The sequence below is a fragment of the Pelobates fuscus genome, chromosome 2 (genome assembly GCF_036172605.1).
Source record: "Pelobates fuscus isolate aPelFus1 chromosome 2, aPelFus1.pri, whole genome shotgun sequence".
Taxonomy (NCBI): Eukaryota; Metazoa; Chordata; class Amphibia; order Anura; family Pelobatidae; genus Pelobates; species Pelobates fuscus.
In genome coordinates, this window is record NC_086318.1 from 156,784,102 (window position 1) to 156,807,668 (window position 23,567).

Here is a 23,567-nt window from a genome sequence, read left to right on the forward strand (position 1 = left end):
CAAGTGTAAGCTCATCTGCCAAGTCAAGGCAAAACCTTTTAGGTGAGTCAACTACACTAAGAAATCACCTTGCTGTCTTCAGATATAATGTAAACAGTTGCTAATGAAACAGGGGAATTTATCTAAACGTGTGGTGGGTGGCTGTACTGTAACATGGCTGTGTAATGCAAATACAGACCTACAGAAATACAAATACAGACATACAGAATTAAGCCCTGCAGTCAATAGAAAAAAAAAAGAAAAGTTACTTAAATGTGCATAGGGATTTGGAATAGTGCGCAAGTAACTTTTTTTTTTTTTTTTTTAATGTTTTGGAGCTGATGTTTACTATAGTTATTGCTGCCGCCCAGGAGTAGTGGCACCTGGACCGCAGGGCTTAATTTTGTAAGTTGGTATAACCACACACACACTGGTTAAATCCATATCGCACCATAACCTCACCTACCTAACCACTCTTTTTATTGTAAAAGCATTATATTTGGACACCAAGGGTGTTGTAGTGAACTTGGTTGATCATTTGTTTAGGAGATTTGCTGATGAAGAGAAGATAACCTGTTAGGTACATTTTTGCTATGAAAAATGGTGCAGGTAATGCAGTTGAGTCACACTTTTAAGCCATTACAAATTATTATGATAATACATGTTGCAGGCAATGTACACAACTTACATGTTTTAAAATGGTGTTTCTACATTTAGTTCTATTTGTCGGAGATGTTCCATTTACCTTTCATCATTAAATACAACTGGTATTGAATAACCCCTACCTCCTCCACAGTTACCCTATATAATGCATTCACCACAGGTTGATAAAGTGTATTATAAAACAGTGAATGTGTAACTTTTTTTTTTCACAGTCTGGTCAGACATTCTATGGAATGCTTAGATGGACTTGTGTGTGAATAAGTAACACTAAACAGAAAAAAGGGTGTCTCAAGACATGTATCCTCTATATAGAATGACTGACATGTTAAATGTTAAAAGTGACATGTTAAAAGTGACTTTCAAATGTTATGCCAAAGAAGCAAAATTAAAAATAGGATCCAAGTCTGCTGTTTTTGCATCAGATGTTGTGACCTAATATTTTAATCATTTTCATCTTATTTTGGATTCTCAACTATATAAACTTAGATTGAATAACCATGACACTTTAGTTTTATAAAGTGGAACTTGATTTTTTAGAATAGTAATAACATATCATATAATACATCACTGTGATCCTGCAGTAGAAGTAATGATCAGTTGTGACCTAGATTAATTTGAAATATCTCCTTATTTTTTAAAGGGATTCTATAGTGCCAGGAAATCAAATCCATTTTCCTTGTACTATTGGTTCCTTCCTGGCATGGTGTGAGAACGTCCAGCATCATTTAGCCGATCAAAAGTCGTCTAAGCACCAGAAAATCCCTCTAGTGGCTGTCTGGTAGGCAACCACTAGAGGTGTAGTTAACCATGAGAGGTAATTATTGCAGTTTCTCAGAAACTGTAGTAATTACCACCATATGCTTAAGGGACATTGTAATGAGCTGAAGTGGTCTGGGTGCCTATAGTGTCCCATTAAGATCTTTAGACTGCACTTAATTTGTATGCATTTTACTGCATTGTCTAAATACCTCTTGGCATTTGAAGTCTAATATTCTGCATTGTTTATTAAATATAAAGCTCATGTAAGTTCATACTTCAGATCATTGCAGTTAAAGGACCACTCTAGTGCCAGGAAAACATACTCGTTTTCCTGGCACTAGAGTGCCCTGAGGGTGCCCCCACCCTCAGGGACCCCCTCCCGCCCGGCTCTGGAAAGGGGAAAGGGGTAAAAACTTACCTTTTTCCAGCGCTGGGCGGGGAGCTCTCCTCCTCCGATCCTCCTCTTCTCCTCCCCGTCGGCTGAATGCGCACGCGCGGCAAGAGTTGCGCGCACATTAAGCCGGTCACATAGGAAAGCATTCATAATGCTTTCCTATGGACGCTTGCGTGCTCTCACTGTGATTTTCACAGTGAGAATCACGCAAGCGGCTGTCAGTGAGACAGCCACTAGAAGACAAGGGGGGAAGGCTTAACCCATTCATAAACATAGCAGTTTCTCTGAAACTGCTATGTTTATGAAAAAATGGATTAACCCTAGAAGGACCTGGCACCCAGACCACTTCATTAAGCTGAAGTGGTCTGGGTGCCTAGAGTGGTCCTTTAAAGTAAGTCTTGTGATACCATATATTTACTATAGCTAGCTCTCCAGAAGGCACTATACTATAAAAATCATATGCATCTAAAGGTTTCTAAGTTCAGAACTCGTTTATTACAATTGAGATAAATTAAAATGACAACTACTGTTCAAAATTGACATCATCCTCTCACTTTAATGCATTCTAAAAAAAATATGAAAGGAACATTCCAAGCACCAGAACTGGCAGGGAGCAGAGCCCAGGTAAGAAGTCAAACCATTCTTAAACATTTTGACTGCTTACTTTGGGAAATGTTAGAACATCCCTGGCACCATAACCGCTGCAGAGTGATGTAGGGGTTATGGTGCTTAGAGTGTTCCTGAATGGGGAAACAAATAGCAAAAATCAGTTTAAGGCTCCTATAGCACGCAGGCTCTTCCCTGACCTGGAAGAGCCTCCAGCAGGGACGAGTAGTTAATCTCGCTGCCACAATTCTACTCCTCACATGGAATGGGTAGAATTACTTTATCAAACAATGACAGTCATACCCGGGGTTCCATCAGTAAGTACACATTTATTTATATGCTCAGGAGTCTCCAGAGGAGAGTAATCTGTCTTACTTGTGCATGGTGCACATGCAAGGTAGAAAAGTGTGACATATGCTGCCTAGAAGGCTGAATCCCAGCTTCTTGATAATTACAAGGATTAATTACTTGATAATTACAGCTGCAGCAATTTGACATTTATTTAATTTTTTAAACAAATCTCTGCAGTTAAAAGCCTCTCACCTGTGAGAGTAGGTGCAGGGTACAGTGTGAATTAGAATACCCAGCTGCTTGTGGCATCTACCCACCACTTTTACTCCGGCTAACCCTTCCCGCTGAAAGGGAGCACTGATGTGCTAAGAATGTCACTTGAGCTCTCTCATCTAGTCACTGCCACCCATTGCTTGAATAGTCATACCAAAACTATGGGACCCTCGTTCAGCGTTAAATGTAATTAATTTGTTTAACAGTGAACCAAGGATGGTGCCCTGCGTGGGCTTTATACATTATAACGGCTTCAAAGAGCTTAAGTGGTTATAACGTGCAGAGTGCTCTGTTTAAATGAATCAATCCTCTGGTAAATAATATTGTGTTACTGTGACATTTTGCTTATACTTTGATAACATCATTACTTCCCATTTGTTAGCCCCAAAATAATGACTAGTCACAAATATATTTTATTGCAGTGTTTATGGTGCTGTTTTGTTACAAATGCATTATCACAGGAATAGGAGACAGGTCAAGGGAGTTGAAGGACCGCTATAGTGCCAGGAAAACAAACTTGTTTTCCTGGCACTATAGGGTCTTTAGGTTTCCCCCCACCCTCAGGGTCCCACTCCGGCTTGCCTGAAGGGGGAGGAAGGGGTTAAACGGTTACCTTTCTCCAGCGCTGGACTCCCTCGGCGATGGGCAAATCTCCTCCCTCTTCCGATGTTAGCGCTGATTGCGCATACGTGGCAAGAGCTGTGCGCGTATCTAATCAGTCCAAAGGAAAGCATTTCTCAATGCTTTACTATGGACGTTAGCGTCTTCTCACTGTGATTTTTCACAGTGAGAAGCGTGGAAGCGCCTCTAGCGGATGTCAGTGAGACAGCCACTAGAGGCTGGATTAACACTAATGTAAACATAGCAGATTCTCTGAAACTGCTATGTTTACAGCTGCCGGGTTAACACTAGATGGACCTGGCACCCAGACCACTTCATTGAGCTGAAGTGGTCTGGGTGCCTATAGTGGTCCTTTAACTGTACATCTAATTCTGTTTTGAACGGAATTCTGCTCAGGATATAGCTGGTGCAAACATTGATTCAACTATTGACACTGTATGTTTTATTATATATTCCCCTGCTTCCTGTCATTTCAAATAGTTTCTCGCATCTTTGATAGTGTCTCTCTGGTATTGAATTCTATAGTTTACACTTTCTCTGTCAAGTTACTGGTTTATTCATATTGCTTCACTAAATTGTCTTAATAGTCTGAAGAAGACAAGCAGCTGCAGGATGAACTGGAAATGCTGGTGGAGAGACTGGGGGTGAGTTTAAAATAATTTGTTTTGTAATGCCCATAATTGCTTGATTAGGAAGACTATAAATGCTATGTATACTTGTTCTTAATAGTGACTTAGAAATGATTTGTGACACAGATTATTTTACGTGACCCCAGGTATTTTCTAAGCACATGCTGAGGTATGCCACTGTACAGTGAATTGTTGTATGTGGTAATGCTGTGACTTTTATGGCACTGACAAATTACTCCACATCTGGCATGTTGGCTAAAATTTTGGCATTTGTTTTTTAATTCACTACATTAGTTTAGTGAACCTTTCACTTATTTGCCCTGTTTTAACACTTCTTCAAACACTGTCACCATCTGAGATCTTTGCATAATTTGCAACATTTTTTTAAAGTTTTTATAAGATACTCATTTTGGAGGGGAGGTGACAGTACCGCTTTAATTTTAGGGCAATTGCAATGAAAATGATTGTAGGCCAATACATCTTTAAATAGGCATCAAAACAAGCTTGGTGTAATGAAGCAGTTTTGGTGTATAGATCATGCCCCTGCTCCATTTTCTGCCATTTCGGAGTTAAATAACTTTTGTTTCTGCTCCATACAGTCCTAGCTACACCTCATCTGGCTGTGATTGACAAAGCCTGCTTGGGAAAAATGGTTTCATTTTTAGTCAGATGTTAATTTGCTTTAGATGTTTTCTATCTTCTGATCTGTAAATTGAGCTTTAATCACATATAGAAGGCTATTAACAGATAAGAACTCCTACATTAAAAGAGTGTGCAATAAAGCAAGTCTAAACTTTAGATATGTATTTATGGAAGTGTTTAGGATGGCTGTGCAAGTCACATGCATGGAGATCTGACTACTGCTGTGTAAACAATGTGATTTAACGCCTAAATGGCAGATAATTGAGCAGTGAGACTGCAGGGTCAGTCTATACATCAAAACTTCTTAATATAGCTAAAGGGACACTCCAGGTGCCAATACAGCGTGAATGCATTTTATCTGCTTTCGCCCCTTCTATGTGCTGTATTTTTTTTGCATTCTTGAATCTTGAATCTGTATTAAACAAAACGTTTGCAGATTTCTGCATCTTTAGCTACTCTTTATCAAATGTATGTACACAACTCGGCCACTGACCGTACTGAATGAATGCCAGGTTGTAAATTAGGAGCAGCTCACTCGAGGCTTCAACTGTGTGTATACATTTGATGAGGACGTTTTTCTGGCTTGAGAAGGCATATTAATGAGGCCTAAATCTATCAAATGTTGTATTGGTGCTGGAGTGTTGCTTTAATTTAAAAGGGCACCTGTCCTGCCCAAAACTAGTTTAGTTATTTTTTTTTAAGAGCATAAAATTGAATCTATGCAATGTGTTAGCAGTTTTGTTGTCAAATGCATAGATTTTGAAAAAATATTTTTAAAAAGGTTTTCTCCCACCTGTCAATCACTCTTCTGCATGGACCAGCAGAAGAGACCACCCACAGACAGTCTTTCTGCTGTGGTTGCGATGGTAACTTCCTAGCCGGCAATATATGGGATTAGTGATCATTTCCACTTATGTTAAATATGGAGTTTAGATTTTATGTTTTCCTTAACATTTCATGTTATCTGAAAATCAACAGGAAAAAGATAGCTCCTTATACCGACCAGCTCTGGAGGAGCTACGTCGGCAAATCCGCTCTTCAACCACCTCAATGACATCTGTTCCTAAACCTCTAAAGTTCCTTCGGCCACACTTTGGGAAGTTAAAGGAGATCTATGAGAATATGACCCCAGGAGAAAACAAAGTAAGTTTTTGTAGATGGATTAGAGGTTCAGTACTTGATCAATTGGAAATGTTTTCTGGAGTGGAGAATGAAATGGTTTTGAAAGTGGAATAAGAAGAGTTACGGGAGTAAATATATGAGGAAACAAAGCTACAAGAGAATGGATTTTGTTTAGCTGGCTCATTCACTTTATATAGCCACAAAAAAATACATACATATGGAACCCCCATACATGAAATACATATTTACTAACATTTTTCTTCAGCTGCAAGTCTTCTCTTGCTGGAACTCTCCTCCACACCCTGGACACTGGCAGTGTCGAGAGTTTCTCTTCCTTTGCTATTGAGTCAACACAGCCAATGTTCAAAATCTAGATTTCAGTATATGACATAGGATTGGACTATTTTTCAAAAACATCTATAAATTTGCTAGTGCAATGTCTATGAAATAGCATTTTGTTTTGTGTATGAGCATAAGTTATAGGTCCTTTAAGTTATTTCTCTATATAATTTTTGTAGTATTTATTTGCTTAGTTTAGCTGTTGATATTTATAAGATGTTCTAAGAATCCTCTTCATGCAGCTATATAGTGATCAGATTTCAGCTGTGGGAGTGCCTGCAATTTAACCCCTTTTTAGTGTTTGGGGCAAATTTAGTAATTTTCAGGTTGTATCCTGCAATAGTCCTTTACAACCTTTCTCCTCTTTTAGCGTTTTGCTGCTGATATCATTTCCGTTCTTGCCATGACTATGAGCAGTGAGAGGGAGTGTCTGAAGTACAGACTGCTTGGTTCCCAAGAGGAGCTGGCATCATGGGGACATGAATATGTCAGGTGAGATGCAAGCAAATGGTTTTTGAAGGATTTAATGTATTTTATATTCATTTTAAATATGACCATTCTCACTAGTATGTTTTCCCTCAAGTCTGTTTGAAGGTAGATAAATAATTTGTGTATGTAGGAGTGTTAAATGGCATGTTACTTTGTTTTGCACACTTGGAAATAACTGATTATACCATAAAGGTTCTAGAAGATATGAAATGTGATTAGAGGGGTGAAAATTGTAAAATAGGAAGGACATGGTGCACCTTCAGATGTTGGTACTGTAAGGTATCTAGAAGGAAGCCACGTATGCACACTTTATATGTATCCAACTGAGCCCATATCTTATTGTCTCAGGCATTTGGCTGGAGAAGTTGCCAAGGAATGGCAGGAAGTAGAAGAAGCTGACAAATCTCAGCGTGAAAAACTACTGACTTTGGTGAAGGAGATCGTCCCATATAATATGGCGCACAATGCAGAGCATGAGGCCTGTGATCTTCTCATGGAGATAGAGCAGATGGACATGTTGGAGAAGTACATTGATGACAATGCATATGCTAAAGTTTGTCTGTACCTGACTAGGTGAGTCAGTTTTTGATCCTTGACCTCCCAGTGAGCATGCCTTACATATTTTTATGTATTATAAATGTCAAGAAAAACACTGAATTAGACAACTTAATTTTTTTTTCTTTCCTACAGTTGTGTGAGCTATGTACCTGAGCCCGAAAACTCTGCTCTCTTGCGATGTGCACTCTCAATCTTTCGCAAGTTCAACCGCTATCCAGAAGCTTTGCGACTTGCATTGATCCTCAATGACATGGAGCTAGTGGAAGACATCTTTACTTCTTGCAAGGATGTGTAAGTTTTATGTCCTCTTAAAGTCTGCCTGCCTGGGGAGCCAAAGTTGTTTTATATTTATTTGGGGGGGAGGGGGTTGCAGATCATTGTTCGCCTGTTTTCTTTACTGTTTCCTAAAGTTAAAGGAACACTTCACTGCACATTTTGGGGGGGAAATATAAATCACTGTTTAGCAGATACACCCCAATGAATACATTCATGCATGCTATCATATGGGTTATATCTTTTGCAAACCTCCCCGGCTGTACATTTATAAAAGTGCCAATCTCTAATTGAAAAGAAATCGCAACTTTTATAAACTGTTATTAAGAGAAGTATACTCCTCACCCTTAAAAATCTTCAGCTTGCTGAAGTGCTTTATGGGTGTGAAGTTGTCCTTTAAGATTATATAAACCCCAGTTATCTTTAATGGTGTGTGCAGTGTTTGGTTTCATACTTGTAAACTTTATTGTCCACAGTGTTGTACAGAAACAGATGGCCTTCATGTTGGGCCGGCATGGAGTTTATTTGGGCTTAAATGAGGATGTGGAGGAGTATGAAGATTTAACAGAGATCATGTCTAATGTGCAACTTAACAGTAATTTCCTGGCTCTGGCACGTGAGGTATGTCGCAATGCTATCATTTATTTCTCCTACTGTCCATTTATTATTTCCCTTAGTCTGTGTGTGACACAGAAAATGTTTTTATTGCATTTCCATCTGTTGTTTTTTTTTTTTTATTCTTTATTTTTGCAGGTGAGTACAAAACATAGACATGTGCCACAACAGCGTAGAATAATATGGAAACAAAGACATTAAGAGCAGTGGCTCTGAGAACTTGCACATTTTTAAGGGTTATATTAGTTACATAGGGATGTCTAATGAACTAGGCAGGTCTCGCGTTAAGAAAAGTAGGAGATGATAAAACAGGAAAACATTTTACACTCTATTGTTTGGGCTTAAAACACGTTAGATCACAGCATTTATAGTAATGATCAGGCTAGACTTGGGTTAAACCCTGCCAGAGTATAAGCAGGTATGGAGTTTCTAGCCTTCCCAATGCCTTTCACAACATTTTGGCTATCTGCAAAAAAAAAAAAAAAAAACATGGTAAGACATTAGTGTTATTTTAGCGTCGATTATTTGTCGGGTCGTCCCTTGATATAGCAGGTTGTCTGTATCCGGTAGGCAAGCTGTTCCCCGCTCGGGGATTTTTCACCCTACTCCCTGTTTGGGGATTGCATCAAAGCGGCTAATAAGTCCTCCAGGGGGAGATCTGTATTGTCTCGTGCATGAGGTGCCCCTTGGCTCACCAGTCGCTGCTCGATGTCCTGTAAGTGGTTGCTTCCATCCTCTTAGAGTTGTGGTCACCCGTGGAGGTATATTGTGCCCAGGTGCTGTTCCCAGTTGGGTCAGTGAGTTAGGGCAGTTGCTGGCTTGGTGCAGCCGGGTTATCTCATATGCTGTTGCTCGGCGCTCAGTGGTTAGCCGGTCAGGCGTGCTGTGCTCTGGCATGCTGCTGGGGCTTTGGGGTTGGCCGGCGTTCTCCTTACCGCTTGTGTGGGTGCAGAACCGTGCGCCCGGGTTGGCGCGGTCAGCCTCCCGCCTAGTCACTTGCCGGTGCTTGCGTGGACAGATGCCCGCCTGGAATAACTGTAGTGGGGTACTGTAGTGGCTTCTGCGGGTCGTCAGTCGGATCCACCTGGCCACTGCCCGTGCTGCTTGAAGGTTGGGCATACCCCTGCTGCACTGCAGTTCGTACAGGGCTGAGCATAGCCGGTCGAAGGGCCTCTAGGGAGGAAGGCTGCGTGTGGCTACTCGTGGCTCCCCTCTGTGAGCTGCGACGGGCAGCCATCTTTGACACGCTCCGCCTGACTCGTGAGTCTTTTGAGTTTGTGTACCTGCTCGATCGTTGTCGTTGGGCGATCCGTGCCGAGTCCAGAGGCTCCTTTTCGGAGTGCTGGGAGTTTGCTCCTTGCATGGTAAGCTGGGCCGCCATTTTGTATGCTTTTGTTGTGGCGTTATCTTAGACAGGGTGGCGGTATCTTAGCTAGTTGGTGCCAGGTTCAGGCTAAGGAGGACCAGGATAACCCCCGCTGGTCCAGAGGGGGAGGGGGGGGGGACAGGGCTGTGTTGCAAGCTTGGGAGGGCACTAGGTCGCACAGAGCGGGGGATCGGCCGCCTCACCCGTCCGGCGATACTGCTATGCCGCACTCCCGACACCCTCGATGAGCGCTCCTCGTACCCGCGGGCGGCAGACCCGGGGCACTTCGGCTGGCTCCTGAGGTAAGTCCTTGTTTAGGTGCCTGTGTGGGTCTTGGCTGGCTGGTGTGCAAGTTATCAGGCAATTTGGGTAGATTGAGCTCGGAGCTCACACAAGGCACGTCCAGCCGCCATGGAGTCCAGGCCCTTCCATCTGTTTTTTTGTATTTATTTTTTGGTTATATGGGAGGCACTTTTACTGTGAGATGGCTTGTCATGCTGTCCTTGGTCCAGTGGCAGAGTAAAGTAATTTACTCATGTTGCTTCACCCTAATTCCTGGTTCTTTTGTACATTGTATTGCTCTCTGTAGTTCTATACCTCTGTCTAATATCCTGCTTGTATTCCTCAGCTTGATATCATGGAGCCCAAAGTCCCAGATGATATTTACAAGACACATCTGGAAAATAACAGTAAGTTGGACTCGCACTGAGTGATTATATGAAATGGATGTTCGTACAATAACTAACTGGATACAAGGGTGGTGTTGTGAACTCCTAAAAGCAAACAAATCTGTTTGTGTGGAAATGGGCAACTAAGTGTTTCCTTTTAGTGAAATAACAGCACATTATCTAGTTTAATTACTTGGTTTCAATTTCTCTTCAGAGATTAAATTGTGATCTTCACATTTGCAGTTGTAGTTCTGGTAGGTTGCGCAATGGACCTTGATTCTAGGTTGACTTGCTAGTCTATCACTGTTGTTCAAATATGGATGAAATTGATAATGCTACTGCGGTACTGGAATGTTTACACCAGCAGTAGGTGAGCAGGGAATCGGGCTGTGGATACCTGAGGGGAGGAGGGCACTTGCCTCCTGAATGCAAATGCACTTTTATCTTTTTTTATCATTATTTATTAGCATTTTTGGAAAAGTATATATTGTTAGTTATTTGTGAATCAAATTATGCAATCTTTAATCTAGTGTAAATGGCAAATTTTGTAGATTTTCTAACACTATAGTGTCCCTCTGTCTTGCGGCAACTGTTCTAAAATAAGCTGTAGTGGTTAAGGTGCTTGGCGTGTTCTTTTTAAAGCTAATTGTGAGCCACTATGTAAAGGAACACTCCAGGCACCAAAACAACGTCATCTAAATAAAATTGATATGGGGCCAGAAAGCTCCCCCTCCCCCGGCGCACATTACGCAAATGGTTTAACTCCAAAGTTGCCTCCAGCGCTGCTTGCATCTTTTTCCCCAGGCGGTATCCGGCTTGTGAAAGTGAAAGGTTTTCAGCCAAGCAGTGACTCCCCATTCATAAATTTTGGTTTGGAAAAGGTACATTTCTTTCCAAGCCAGTTTTATGATTGGAAAGTAACTGTCTGAGAGCCAGATGCTGCCGGGGGAGCTGGATGCAGCTTTGAGGTTAAACCGTTCACGAACAGTTCAACTCCCTGAGGTAAGGGTGTGCCACGGCCTCCTGGTACTATAACAACTTAATTTAGATTTAGAAGTTATGGTGCCCTATGCTGCATAATTTGGCACCCTACATGTAATAAAAACTAATATTGCCAGAAGGTTGAGCTGTTTTACAAGATTTAAGGGCTCTTGTTCTGTCCTAGATTGGAGTATCACTGAAGTAAGATGTATTTCGAACTGCTTTGCAGATTAAAAAAAAAAAAATTTTTTAACAAGTTTAGTGACAATTACATATATTCTGTGCAGGTTGGTGCCTGTTATAAACGTAAACAATTAGTTTAAACCAAACTAATAAACTTTTGAAGAATTACACCTTTTGGTTTCTCCAATTAATATTGCATTAGTCCATGTAATTGTTTTCCATTTCTACCTGAAGGATTTGGAGGCAGTGGTTCACAGGTGGATTCAGCTCGGATGAATTTGGCCTCCTCGTTCGTGAATGGATTTGTCAATGCAGCTTTTGGTCAAGACAAGCTGCTAACGGATGATGGAAACAAGTGGCTTTATAAGAACAAGGACCACGGTGAGGCACCCTCTGTTGGTTTTGGCTTATACCTACTTACATTCACTATGCAATATCACATCAAAGGCCCTGCAGGACATCCATGCTATTTTCAGGACTCTGCTTACGAAAGTGCACTGTAATTAAATCATTGAGATTGCAGTCATTTCTTATAGGACACTTGCAGCATTTACTTCTGCGTTTTCTTCTGCAGGAGAATTTGTGCATTGCAGCATTGTACTCATTGGCTGATATTGCTCAACTTACAAGCCATGCAGTACCCGATTTGTGTTTTTATTATTATTTATTTTTTTACTTTGACATGCAAGATCTGTCTATATTTTAAAACCATTGTAATGTTCTAAATAATTTAGCTCAAATGCACAAGTGTCCTGTATAAATTTATGATCTTCTTGCAAATATACAGTATTTTTCTAAATGTAGGACAAAGTTTGGGGCGTGGGTTTTTTTTAAGTTTATTTATTTTTTTTAAACCCCAAAACGTGGGGATTAAAACATTTCTGCATCCTATATGCCGAATGTGTTTTCTATACTGTGTATACAGCTGTGATGTAGGCCCCTCTCTCAGGAGCACCAGAGCATTGTCATGTGTTACCACGTCAATGCTTCAATGCTGGGGCTCATGAGTAGTACAGTTTTTTTTTTTTATATTATTTTTCTCAAAAAAATTTATTAAAGTGTATGGGTGCATCTTATATACTAGTGTGTCTTATATTCTGAGAAATAACCAATGAGGCATTAGTAAAATATTTATGTCCTTACTTTGTATTGTCCTCCAGGTATGCTCAGTGCTGCAGCTTCTTTGGGAATGATCCTTCTCTGGGATGTGGATGGAGGCTTGACCCAGATAGACAAGTACTTATACTCCTCTGAGGATTATATCAAGGTGAGTCTGACTGACAATTTTTTAAAATAAATCATTAACATTAATACCAAATATATATATATATATATATACGCGCATTACTGTTAAACTGAAACATATTATGACTGAGCCAAATAAAGCATTTTGGAAATTATCTGTAAATTCCCATAGTAGCAAAAACCAAGCCCCATTCATACATTTTCCAAAAAAAACTAAAACTCTGAGAAGCACCTTTTACTGATTGCCCTGATTACTTGTCAATAAAAATCAATAGGGCTGGTTAAAACCAATTATTAAAACAAAGATTACACATTTTCACACACAAAAACGAAACTAGTTTAAAATTAAAAATCGACTCAACTTAAAAACATTTACACTACAATAATCTAGCTGCTGTAAGTGCATCATATTCTACAAATAGGCCCTTTTCACACACTTTTTTCTTTATTTTTTAGTTCAGGCAGCATAACTTATTATTTATTGTGATTTTCATTTATGTCGCAACTACTTAATCTGCAGCTCTTTACAATTTAATAAAGGGGGAAGATTTGCAATAAGTGAGACAATTCCGAAATGTTACAGGAACAATAGGTTGAAAATGAGCTTACAATCTAGAATTTATAACATGATCTGGCCATTATAAACACTCATTACATTGTGGAACCCCCCCCCCCCCCCCAGTCCATTTTTCATTACATATAATGAAGGATGTAATTCTATAATTCTACCCACTTACCAACAAAGAGCAAAGCTTTGCAGTTAAAAAAAGTAATACAAAATATATCATAAGGGCCTGTCACATACCAGGACTTGCTGAAAGGAGTATTATATTAAAATAGTTTTGAAGTGAGAATTTGTGGGATATAAATAAAGTTAAATATAGAAATCCACATCTACGGTATTTATCTGGCAATTGAGTGCCTCCATCTTGGCTCCCTGTCGGTCATTGTTATAAGCTGTTCTTGGCAGTTAGTATTGAGCAGACATACAGAGAAGAGGACATATGAAATAATGTTTCTATTCTTTTTATGTGCAAGGTTTGTCCTGACTTTTACTTACCTGACCTGGATGTGATGTGATCTGCTTCAATATAAATTTAAAAGAAAGCAAATCATCTCACAAACAAAAAACTTTAACACAATTTATAGGCTATTTACAATTTGTTTTTATATTGTATGATGTAAATTTCAGGGAAGAGACAATTCCTCTTTAACAAATGATATGTGTAGGATGAATTTAAAGTATTGTAACAAGCCTTTTTAGAATTGTACATAAAGAGCTCTTTACCAATTACAGTAATTTTACGTAAAGGTAAACGCTTGGCACTAAAACAACTTTTGCTTTGGGGCAGTTTTGGTGTATACATCATACCCCTTGCAGTATCGTCGCTCATTTTCTGCAGTTTACGAGGTAAACAATTTCGTATATGCAGCCCTAGCCACAACTTCCATAAATCTGACTTTTAGAGCCTCCATGAAAAATTGTATAATTTTCAAACAATAATGCAACCAAGGATGCTACCTTAGAAGTTTTTATTCCCTGCTCTTTTAAATAGGCTTTAATCACACACTGTGGGCTGTTGCAGGCTTCAGCAAGCAATTAACAGAGCAGGAATGAAGCAGTTCTAAAGTAAACACACTGTGCAATAAGGGAAGTTTAAAAAAAAAAAAAATTATATATATTATTTTTTTTTTTTTTTTTTTTTTTTTAAAGCAGTGTGTTAGGTGTGGGTTGTTCTTAAAGAAAGATTAGTGAGGAGAATTCTCCAAATGGGGATCCAGTTAGGGGATAGTGAACAGAATGCATTTACATTGTGTTTTTTTTTTTTTTTTTGTTTCTTTTTTTCTTCAGTCTGGAGCTCTTCTGGCCTGTGGAATTGTGAACTCTGGTGTGAGGAATGAGTGTGATCCAGCTCTAGCACTATTATCAGATTATGTTCTGCACAATAGCAACACAATGCGCATTGGCTCCATTTTTGGGTGAGTGCATCAGTGGATAAGTGGATACAATTTGATTCTCTCGGTTTACTGCTCAGCTAGATGGGCAGCTTAATTTTCTGATCTTACTACCAGTTTCCTAATTTAAGAAGGAAAGTGTGATTGACTTGTATTTGTTCTAAATTGCACTGAGATTAGCCATTGCTTTAAATGCCATATCTCTTTAAATTATATCTAATCTGACCCTTCCTTTCATTGTTTCTAGGTTGGGTCTTGCATATGCTGGGTCGAACCGTGAGGATGTTCTGACTTTGCTACTTCCAGTTATGGGAGATTCAAAATCCACCATGGAAGTAAGTAAAGTCTCTAGTTTTTATAACCTGATAAAGACAATATTTCTCTCAATGTTCTTACAATTTTTTACTCTTCGATAGGTAGTCGGGGTAACTGCTTTAGCTTGTGGAATGATTGCTGTGGGATCTTGTAATGGAGATGTAACCTCCACAATTCTGCAAACCATCATGGAGAAAACTGAGCAGGAACTGAAAGACACATTTGCTCGCTGGCTACCTCTTGGATTGGGACTAAATCATTTAGGTGAAGAGACTTGTTAAGGATTATAGATCCCAAATACTGTATGTACAATGTTTGGATGGTGCTCATTACAAATGATTTCTGTTTCAGGAAAGGGCGAGGCTATTGAGGCAATCCTTGCAGCTTTAGAGGTGGTGTCTGAACCATTCCGCAGCTTTGCAAACACACTTGTTGATATCTGTGCATATGCAGGTAAGAGCTGAGTGTACTTTGGTGTGTAGGCTTGTTCTACAATAGGCTTCCCATGTCCAACATGGTTCTGGTCACATGGCTGTAGTCACACATTGATGTAGTCATACATTGTTGATGAAACCTACAACATGTGACCACGACAAAAAGCAGTGCACCCTGCCAACATTAAGGGATGTGCCTAAATGAAAACATGGTGGATTTGGCCAACCATATTTTGGAATAATTTAACCTGCCTTACTTCTTACTAGGATCTGGAAATGTCTTGAAAGTTCAGCAACTTCTTCATATATGCAGTGAACACTTTGATTCCAAGGAAAAGGAAGAGGAGAAAAAAGACAAAAAGGAAAAGAAAGAGGCTGCTGCTGATATGGGGTCTCACCAGGTGAGATTGTCTGTCTACTTTAAAAAGAGAAAAAAGTGTGCTTTTAAACAGGCCTCACTTTTCACTAACAATTGGCAAGTGTAAATTTAGTCCTGGCGACTTAACCCTTGCACTCCAATTATCATTGGGGCACTTCAGTGATGTTTGAAATCAGCAGTGTCTGAGTGACATCTGTTACCAATGGGCCATTGGTATTAGATAAATAAATGGATCATGGTACGGACAGTATAAATCTACGATGCAGCATACAAATGACATGCCATTAAACAAGCTGGGAGGGTATAAGCGCAATGATATGCTTTTTATTTCACATAAAACTGAAATCTCGTCTTGTGGTTCTGTGAAAAGAATGATAATGTATTGAATAATCAAAGATTTCCACTTATGAAGGCGTGTTCATTGTTATTCAATCCATTGAAACCTTAAAAGAAATCTCAATTAGTACACCATTATCCTGTTAATATTCTATATAGTAACTGTCTTTGTCTTTAATGCAGGGTGTAGCAGTTCTAGGTATTGCTCTTATTGCAATGGGAGAAGAAATCGGTTCAGAAATGGCGTTACGTACCTTTGGACACCTGGTAATTAAATTTATTCTGATGTAGCTGTATTGATCGTGATAAAGGAGTTATTTTTCTTTGTGTTTTTTTTTTTTTACCGGGTACAGTGTTTTGAAGTGGTCATGGTGGTAGGAGTTTGCAATGTGTAGTGTTTAAAGGACCACTATAGGCACCCAGACCACTTCAGCTCAATGAAGTGGTCTGGGTGCCAGGTCCCACTAGTGTTAACCCTGTAGCTGTTACACTAGGGTTAATCCAGCCTCTAGTGGCTCTTCGTATGGACTGTTTAAATGCGCGCACGGCTCTTGCCGCGCATGTGCCTTAGGCGCTGACATCAGCTGAGGGAGGAGAGTTCCCTAGTGCCGAAGGAGCTTGGCGCTGGAGAAAGGTAAGTATTTAACCCCTGAGGTTGGGGGGGGGGGGGACGGGGACCTAAAGACCCTATAGTGCCAGGAAAACAAGTTTGTTTTCCTGGCACTATAGTGGTCCTTTAAGCTTCACATGCTGAACTTTTCTGCCAGGGACCAGTTATGCCCATGGCACACGTGACTTAGGCAGGCTGGAATTCTGTTCCACGCTGCCTATTGTCAATTCTGTGCCAAAATGACATATGTTGTTAGCGTGTACTACATGCAAAAGACAGATGTAATGAGCTTAGCCCTTGCAGAAGCACACCTGCAGGGGAAGTTTGTTTTTCCCTCCGTCCAAGCTCCCTGCATTGCTAATTTTTAGGTAAAAAAATAAAATAAATATCCCTCCCTCCCCATACCATGTCAGAGCATGCAAATGCACTCTGGGCTAGCAAAACAGTCCAATCAAATACTTCCATATGAGAAGCATTGGATTGGACTGTGCAAGGGCAGAAATTACGTTTGACAGAGGCGTGGAGAGCAGAGCTCTGGATGGCCGGTGCTGGATTTTAAGTAAGTTTAACACTTTAAAACAAAAAAATATATAAAGGGAAGACTTAAAAATGACTAAAATTCAGCTAATATCTCCCCTCTTTTAATACAGTCTTAACTATTCCCTCTCTCCTGCAGTTAAGATATGGTGAACCCACACTGCGCAGAGCGGTACCCTTGGCTCTGGCGCTTATATCCGTTTCAAATCCAAGGCTAAACATCTTGGACACCCTAAGCAAATTCTCTCATGATGCAGACCCTGAGGTTTCCTACAACTCTATTTTTGCTATGGGACTGGTGGGCAGCGGTAAGATGATTTCTTATTGTTTCATATGTACTAATTTTGCTATTCTGTCTGAAGATTTGCTGGCATGCTTTTTTTTTTTTTTTTTTTTTTTTAATTCACACACTAAAAAAAATGTATTTCATAGGTACAAACAATGCTCGCTTGGCTGCAATGCTGAGGCAGTTGGCACAGTATCATGCAAAAGACCCAAACAACCTGTTCATGGTGCGACTTGCACAGGTACGTATTCATATATTAAACTCTTAAACTGGCCCAATGTTTTCCTCCCAATCGTTTTTTTTTTTCATTGTTCTATCTCACCTTATATTTCCATTTGTCGACCCATTCAGTTTATGCTGTTTATGTCCTCATCTCTGTTTGAAGGGGGGTTCCTTCCTTTCACAGTCGTTGATCTAGTGATATAATATCTGTTTACCTTCACTGTAATTGAGCACATCCAAGGCAGTGTGTGATTTGCAGTTTGAAATTATATTTTCTCAAAACTGGTTTTGTCTGTTAGACTATTTTCATATTCTGTGATTAATATCTCTGCATAATGGCACCACTGTAAAAAAAAAAAACATCTGTTACAAAGAGAGAAAAGTGAACTTAAGTAGTTAAAATGCAATGTTCCCATATTTGGATTGATTTTAAACTAAAAATCAACCTCTTAGCAGTTCATAAACTAGCTTCACTGATTAACTGAACTGCATTGTTAAATAATTGTGCTCCTATAGCATACACATGGGGGGTATCGGGGGGGGGGGGGGGGGTAGATATCAATTTGAATCTCTTTGAAGGTCCAATAGCTACACCTATTAGGACAGAGTACTTTAGTAAGCAATGAAGATCTCTTGGGAGAGATTAATGTTGTGTACATTTGTATTGTTCTTTAGTTTATTTAACAGATATTTCAGTTGTCACATTATTTGCCTGTGTGTACAGAAAAGCATGTCATTTGTTTTGTCGGTGTTAAAGAGCAATTATACCAACAAAATAGAATGACCACATTTTATTTGTGTGTGTGTGTGTATGTGTGTGTATGTATGTGTATATATATATGTGTGTGTGTGTGTGTGTGTGTGTTTTTAAAAGTTACATGGTCAAATAAATATAAGGCTTGATTTTAATTTTATTTTTATTTTTTTTACATTGAAATCTGCCAGATTGGTTATGTTGCCTTTGAGAGCGTATGGTAGCCCAGGAATGAGAATTACCCCCATGATGGCCATCCCATGATGGCATACCATTTGCAAAAGAAGACAACCCAAGGTATTGCAAATGGGGTATGTTCAGTCTTTTTTAATAGCCACTTAGTCACAAACACTGGCCAAAGTTAGCATTCATCATTTTTTTTTTTGCATTTTTAACACACAAATATAAATGCTAACTTTGGCCAGTGTTTGTGACTAAGTGGCTACTAAAAAAGACATACCCCATGTTGAATACACTGGGTTGTCTACTTTAAAAAAAAAAAAAAAAAATATGTACATGTGAGGTGTGATTCGGGGATTTATGACAGATAACGGTGTTACAATGTCACTATTGATTCATTTTCAAAATATATATTTTGAAACCGCAATTTCCTACTTGTACTTTATAGCCCTATAACTTGCACAAAAAAAGCATGTAAAACTGGGTGTTTTTAAACTCGGGACAAAATGTTTTATCTATTCAGCATTTTTTTTTCATTCGCTTTTGTAGATAAGTAAAAGATTTTTCAAGTAAAAGTCCCAAAACATGTTTGTTTTTTTTCTTACATTTTTCACCATTTTTTTTTTTTTTTTTTTAAAGTAAAATGACATGATACAAATCATGGTATGTAAAGAAAGCCCTTCTTGTCGTAAAAAAAATAAATATATATATATATATTTATATTTGTATGGAAACCGTAAATATGAGAGCGGAAAATTACAGCTAAAACAAACACCACAAAAGTGTTAAAACAGCCCTGGTCCTTAACGTACAACATGGCCAAAACAGTCCGGTCCTTAAGGGGTTAAATATGCTATGGCTTAGAAATATTTTCTTTAGTGAAATAAACAGGATAGATAAAACATTAGCAGTGAAGAATGGAAACTATTTAACCCTGAACTGTACATTTTGCAGTAATCCTGTTAATACAATGTGTACTTTTTTTTGTTTGCTTTTGTTTTTCTTATCTGTTAATATTGATATCTACAAAAGAATACAAATATTTGCATAGAAATTCATGGTGTGTGGAAAAGGTAAAACCTAAAGCACTTTGTGTGAAACACCATAGGCATCCAACATTCTTATTATCCATTTGTTTCCAATTCAACAAGCATTCATCCCCATGTGCTTTCCAGTATATTTTATAATCAAACTTTGTAATCTCCTCAGACTGTGACCTTACATTTGTGTGTCAAATACATTCCATGCCTGTTTTAAGTAATTTAATTTCCCCTTGAGGGTATAGACTTGGTTAATACTTTTTATTTTGATGGTGTACAGTGCATTAACAAGTGAAAAGTAAACTGTAGCCAAATGGTAAATGTTTGGATTAAAATATATATATTTTTTTATTGTAATTTGGGGGGGGGGGGGGGCGCAAGCAGGAGGCTTATATTTGACTAACATTTCTAATTCAGGAAAGAGATAATGCCACTATGCGGTAGCGCTGAATTCTGGGGGTTATTGGATAAATAAAATCCTTAGAAGTACTGGTTTATTCAAGCGTAATGCAACATAGTTGAAAACACTGTAAAACTAATTAAGGACTAATTATGTATGAGTTGGGTAATGAATGCACAAAAATATGTGCACAGAATAACCAATTGCCTGCATAAAAGAGGAAAACAGAAACCTATAAGGGCACTAAATGCTTTTTGCGTCTAAAATTGACACTTTTAGCTCAAATCACGTATAGTGCATTTAAAAGAGAAATAAGCAAACCTCCCAATCTGACACCCTTTGGGTGGCCTGTTTCAATATCCTTACTAGACTAGATTTTGCCATAATGCGGCAAAGTAGAATTCTCCAATTTTTGCTTTATATAAAAATTTGGGATTTTTCTAGCTTTAGTGAAGGAATAATCTAAATGTTATTAACGACAGACGAATATTTGCTTAATCTTTCTTTACTGAATCTCCCAGCAGCAAATAAACGTTCACAATGATGTAAAAAATGTAACCAATCCGTGTCGTCAAGCTCCTTCCAACTCCTCTTTCTTGCCGTAGCCGAGACTAGCATAGATCAACCATGTAAATATTGTAATTTTATGAACAATAGACGAAGCTGAAGGTCCTGTACTTGATCAACCCTTAGACCTGTTGAGCTGTAGGCAGGCTCCACGTTATAACAACCGTAGAAAAGTATTCACACCAGAAGGAAACTGCGAGAATTCTTCGAAAGTATAGATTCTCTTAACAGAGAAAATCATGTATTAATTACATATAGTTAACATTAATCAGTAGCATACTATCAATAAGTATTGGTGAGAAAATAATAAACTCCTGAATATGATTACCAGAATGTGTTACCTATGGCATATGGTGCATAAGACTAACGCTGGAACTGGTATGTACCCAATTATCTAGTAACTTACCTAAAGGGTGGGAAAAGAGATATTAAGGGAGGAAACATATTTGCCTCTTGTCGTTGATAAAATTTAGATTATTGCTTTACTAAAGCTAGAATAATCCCTCATTTTATGGCAAAACAGGAGGCTTCAGATTTGCTGTTTTAACACTCCTGTATGATAGAAGAAGCAGCATGTGCATAGGTTTGAAATAGAAAGTACAAAACGTTGACTCTGTGGACCAATCCCTTCTTTATTATACAGAATTTACAGCAGGTCTGTGTAATTCCAGGATCTGTTGATAAAACAAATAAGAGAAATAAATACCTAGAGTAAAATACTAGCACAGTAAACTGTGCTAAAATAAAATAGAAACTGAGACTTACCAAGCCTGATGGACGAAAGGTGCAGCTGTGTAGAATTCCGACCGTTGCGCTAAGTCTAAGACGAAACAAGTGTGAAATCGGCATCTTGGTAAAATGGCCGCTATCAGTTGAAGGCGGGAAAGGAAGCGCGTCAGAAGCAGACGCAAGTGGGCTGGAAAGGGCGCGAAAGAGCCCGCGGTTAAAATAAAACGTTACGGGAATAAAGTGGGCCGCGGTCTCTTTGCTCTGAGGTGATAGTCCGCGGCCAAAAATATAACAAGATCACGGAAAACCCCCGTGAAATACCCGCTGGTCGTCTACAGACGTGCCGGGGGAAATGTAAAGAGACATTGTATGAAAAAACCTATATGAACAAATAAAGATAAAAAAAGGTAGATAAAACCGGACAGGCTGCAAGAAACAATAAGGGCTGAACTAAACCGTTGATTAAGACCGAAACTGACACAAATTCTAGCTGAAAAGTATAATAGAGAATGGGTCTAAATAAATGGCTTAAAATAAATATCAAATGGTGATAAGGAAACTGTTTAAATATATGGCAACAAGTATTACTATAGAGCAATATAATTGGAATAGACTCACCTGGGAGGCAAGCAGCAAAGAAAGAGGAGTTGGGAGGAGCTTGATGACACTATATGATTTTGTTGTACTCTCTGCTTAAATTTTAAACCATTGTTAACTGTTTACTGTACCTCCCAGCAGCAAAGAGAAAGAATAAGCAAATATGAAGCCTACTGCCTTGCCATAAAATGTTATTACACACAGTAAGAAGTTTAAACTACCGATCTCTCACATAACATGGAAAGTTCTCATCAGTAACATGAATTGTCTAAATGTGTGAAAGGCTAAGAGGTTAAGTTGCAACTTTGTCTCTTGTTCAATTCATAAAGCAATACTGCATCTCAATATATCCATATGGGGAATGTTTAAGATGTACTCTCTTAACATGAAAGGGATTATATCCTAAAGTCGAATTGTGTCAGACCAAACTTTACTTTCTCCCAGAGAACCATTAAGCCTTGACGGATCCTCCAGGCCACCCTATTTGGAGCATTGGATTTTTGGGGAAGGGTCTTTTGGAATGGTTTGATTATCATCTACAACCATTGGTACAAAAGGTAAAAGGTTATTTGAGAGATTACAAACATGTTCTCTCACAATTAACGACCCTGAAAAGTTATAGATGGCTGAGTGTGTGTATATCAGTACGTTATACTTGTCAATACCCCATCAGAAGGGAATCCAGGAGATTTTCTTGTTTCTCAGAAAAATTAGGGGAGTTATAATTGAAACTCTCCTTAACTCTCATTAACAGAGAACCATTTCTTGTTCGATGGAGATTACAATTTCTAAAGACATGGCACAGCCATGGGAAATTAAATTTGCTCCCTCTTATGCCAATATCTATATGATAATGTAGGAATTGTGCCACGTCTTTGGTACTGGTAATCACCATAATTAGACATAAATTAGTTTGAACAAAGATACGGGAGGAACTAAAGAAATAGAACTATCTATTTTCTGCACTGAGTTTAATAAGTTCTGTTTTTCAATAGGGTTGTACGCAAACATCTCTTAGTGTAGACATGAGATCCCTTTTATAGAAATCTTTGTTGGTCTAAGTTTAAAAGTACTGCAAGGAGAACTAAATCCCTAAAGTCACATCTATCCTTCAGCCTCTTTACAACCAATAGTTTTAAGCAATCCGAAACATGGTTTAATTGTCTGGGCATGTATAGATGCTGGTCCAACAGATGTAATTGTTGTAAATATGTTAATAGACGTACATATTTTGTATATTTTAATAGAGATTTAAAAAAAAAAAAAGTTTCAAACAATATGAAGATCAAACCATATGTAAGTTTAAAAACAAGGATAGCAGAACATATTTGTAGCATCAGAAAAGAGTAGGACAAACCCCTGTGTCCAAACATTTTAAATCAGGTGAGAAGATCTAACCTTGTTTGCGTTTAAGGAATACACAGGTGTAAACATTGGGAGAGAGAGTGGGGGACATGCATAAATTGCTATTGAGAGATGAAATGTACTGAGTTTTTACCTTACAAATGAGAGCCCCCAGTCATGGTCTC

The 23,567-nt window shown here is 38.7% G+C and overlaps 1 protein-coding gene across 1 annotated transcript in view; it reads left to right on the forward strand.

Moving 5' to 3' along the window:
• The window catches only part of PSMD2 (proteasome 26S subunit ubiquitin receptor, non-ATPase 2), a 29,561-nt gene that overhangs the window by 546 nt on the left and 5,448 nt on the right, over positions 1-23,567 (forward strand). The window contains exons 2-18 of the mRNA XM_063442885.1: positions 4,174-4,230; positions 5,836-6,000; positions 6,689-6,810; positions 7,156-7,380; positions 7,498-7,656; positions 8,115-8,259; positions 10,248-10,308; positions 11,686-11,832; positions 12,612-12,718; positions 14,549-14,676; positions 14,900-14,987; positions 15,069-15,231; positions 15,319-15,420; positions 15,669-15,802; positions 16,300-16,383; positions 17,403-17,571; positions 17,696-17,790. Of these exons, the coding sequence (XP_063298955.1) occupies positions 4,174-4,230; positions 5,836-6,000; positions 6,689-6,810; positions 7,156-7,380; positions 7,498-7,656; positions 8,115-8,259; positions 10,248-10,308; positions 11,686-11,832; positions 12,612-12,718; positions 14,549-14,676; positions 14,900-14,987; positions 15,069-15,231; positions 15,319-15,420; positions 15,669-15,802; positions 16,300-16,383; positions 17,403-17,571; positions 17,696-17,790 (2,151 nt within the window). The remainder of the gene's footprint in view (positions 1-4,173; positions 4,231-5,835; positions 6,001-6,688; positions 6,811-7,155; positions 7,381-7,497; positions 7,657-8,114; positions 8,260-10,247; positions 10,309-11,685; positions 11,833-12,611; positions 12,719-14,548; positions 14,677-14,899; positions 14,988-15,068; positions 15,232-15,318; positions 15,421-15,668; positions 15,803-16,299; positions 16,384-17,402; positions 17,572-17,695; positions 17,791-23,567) is intronic.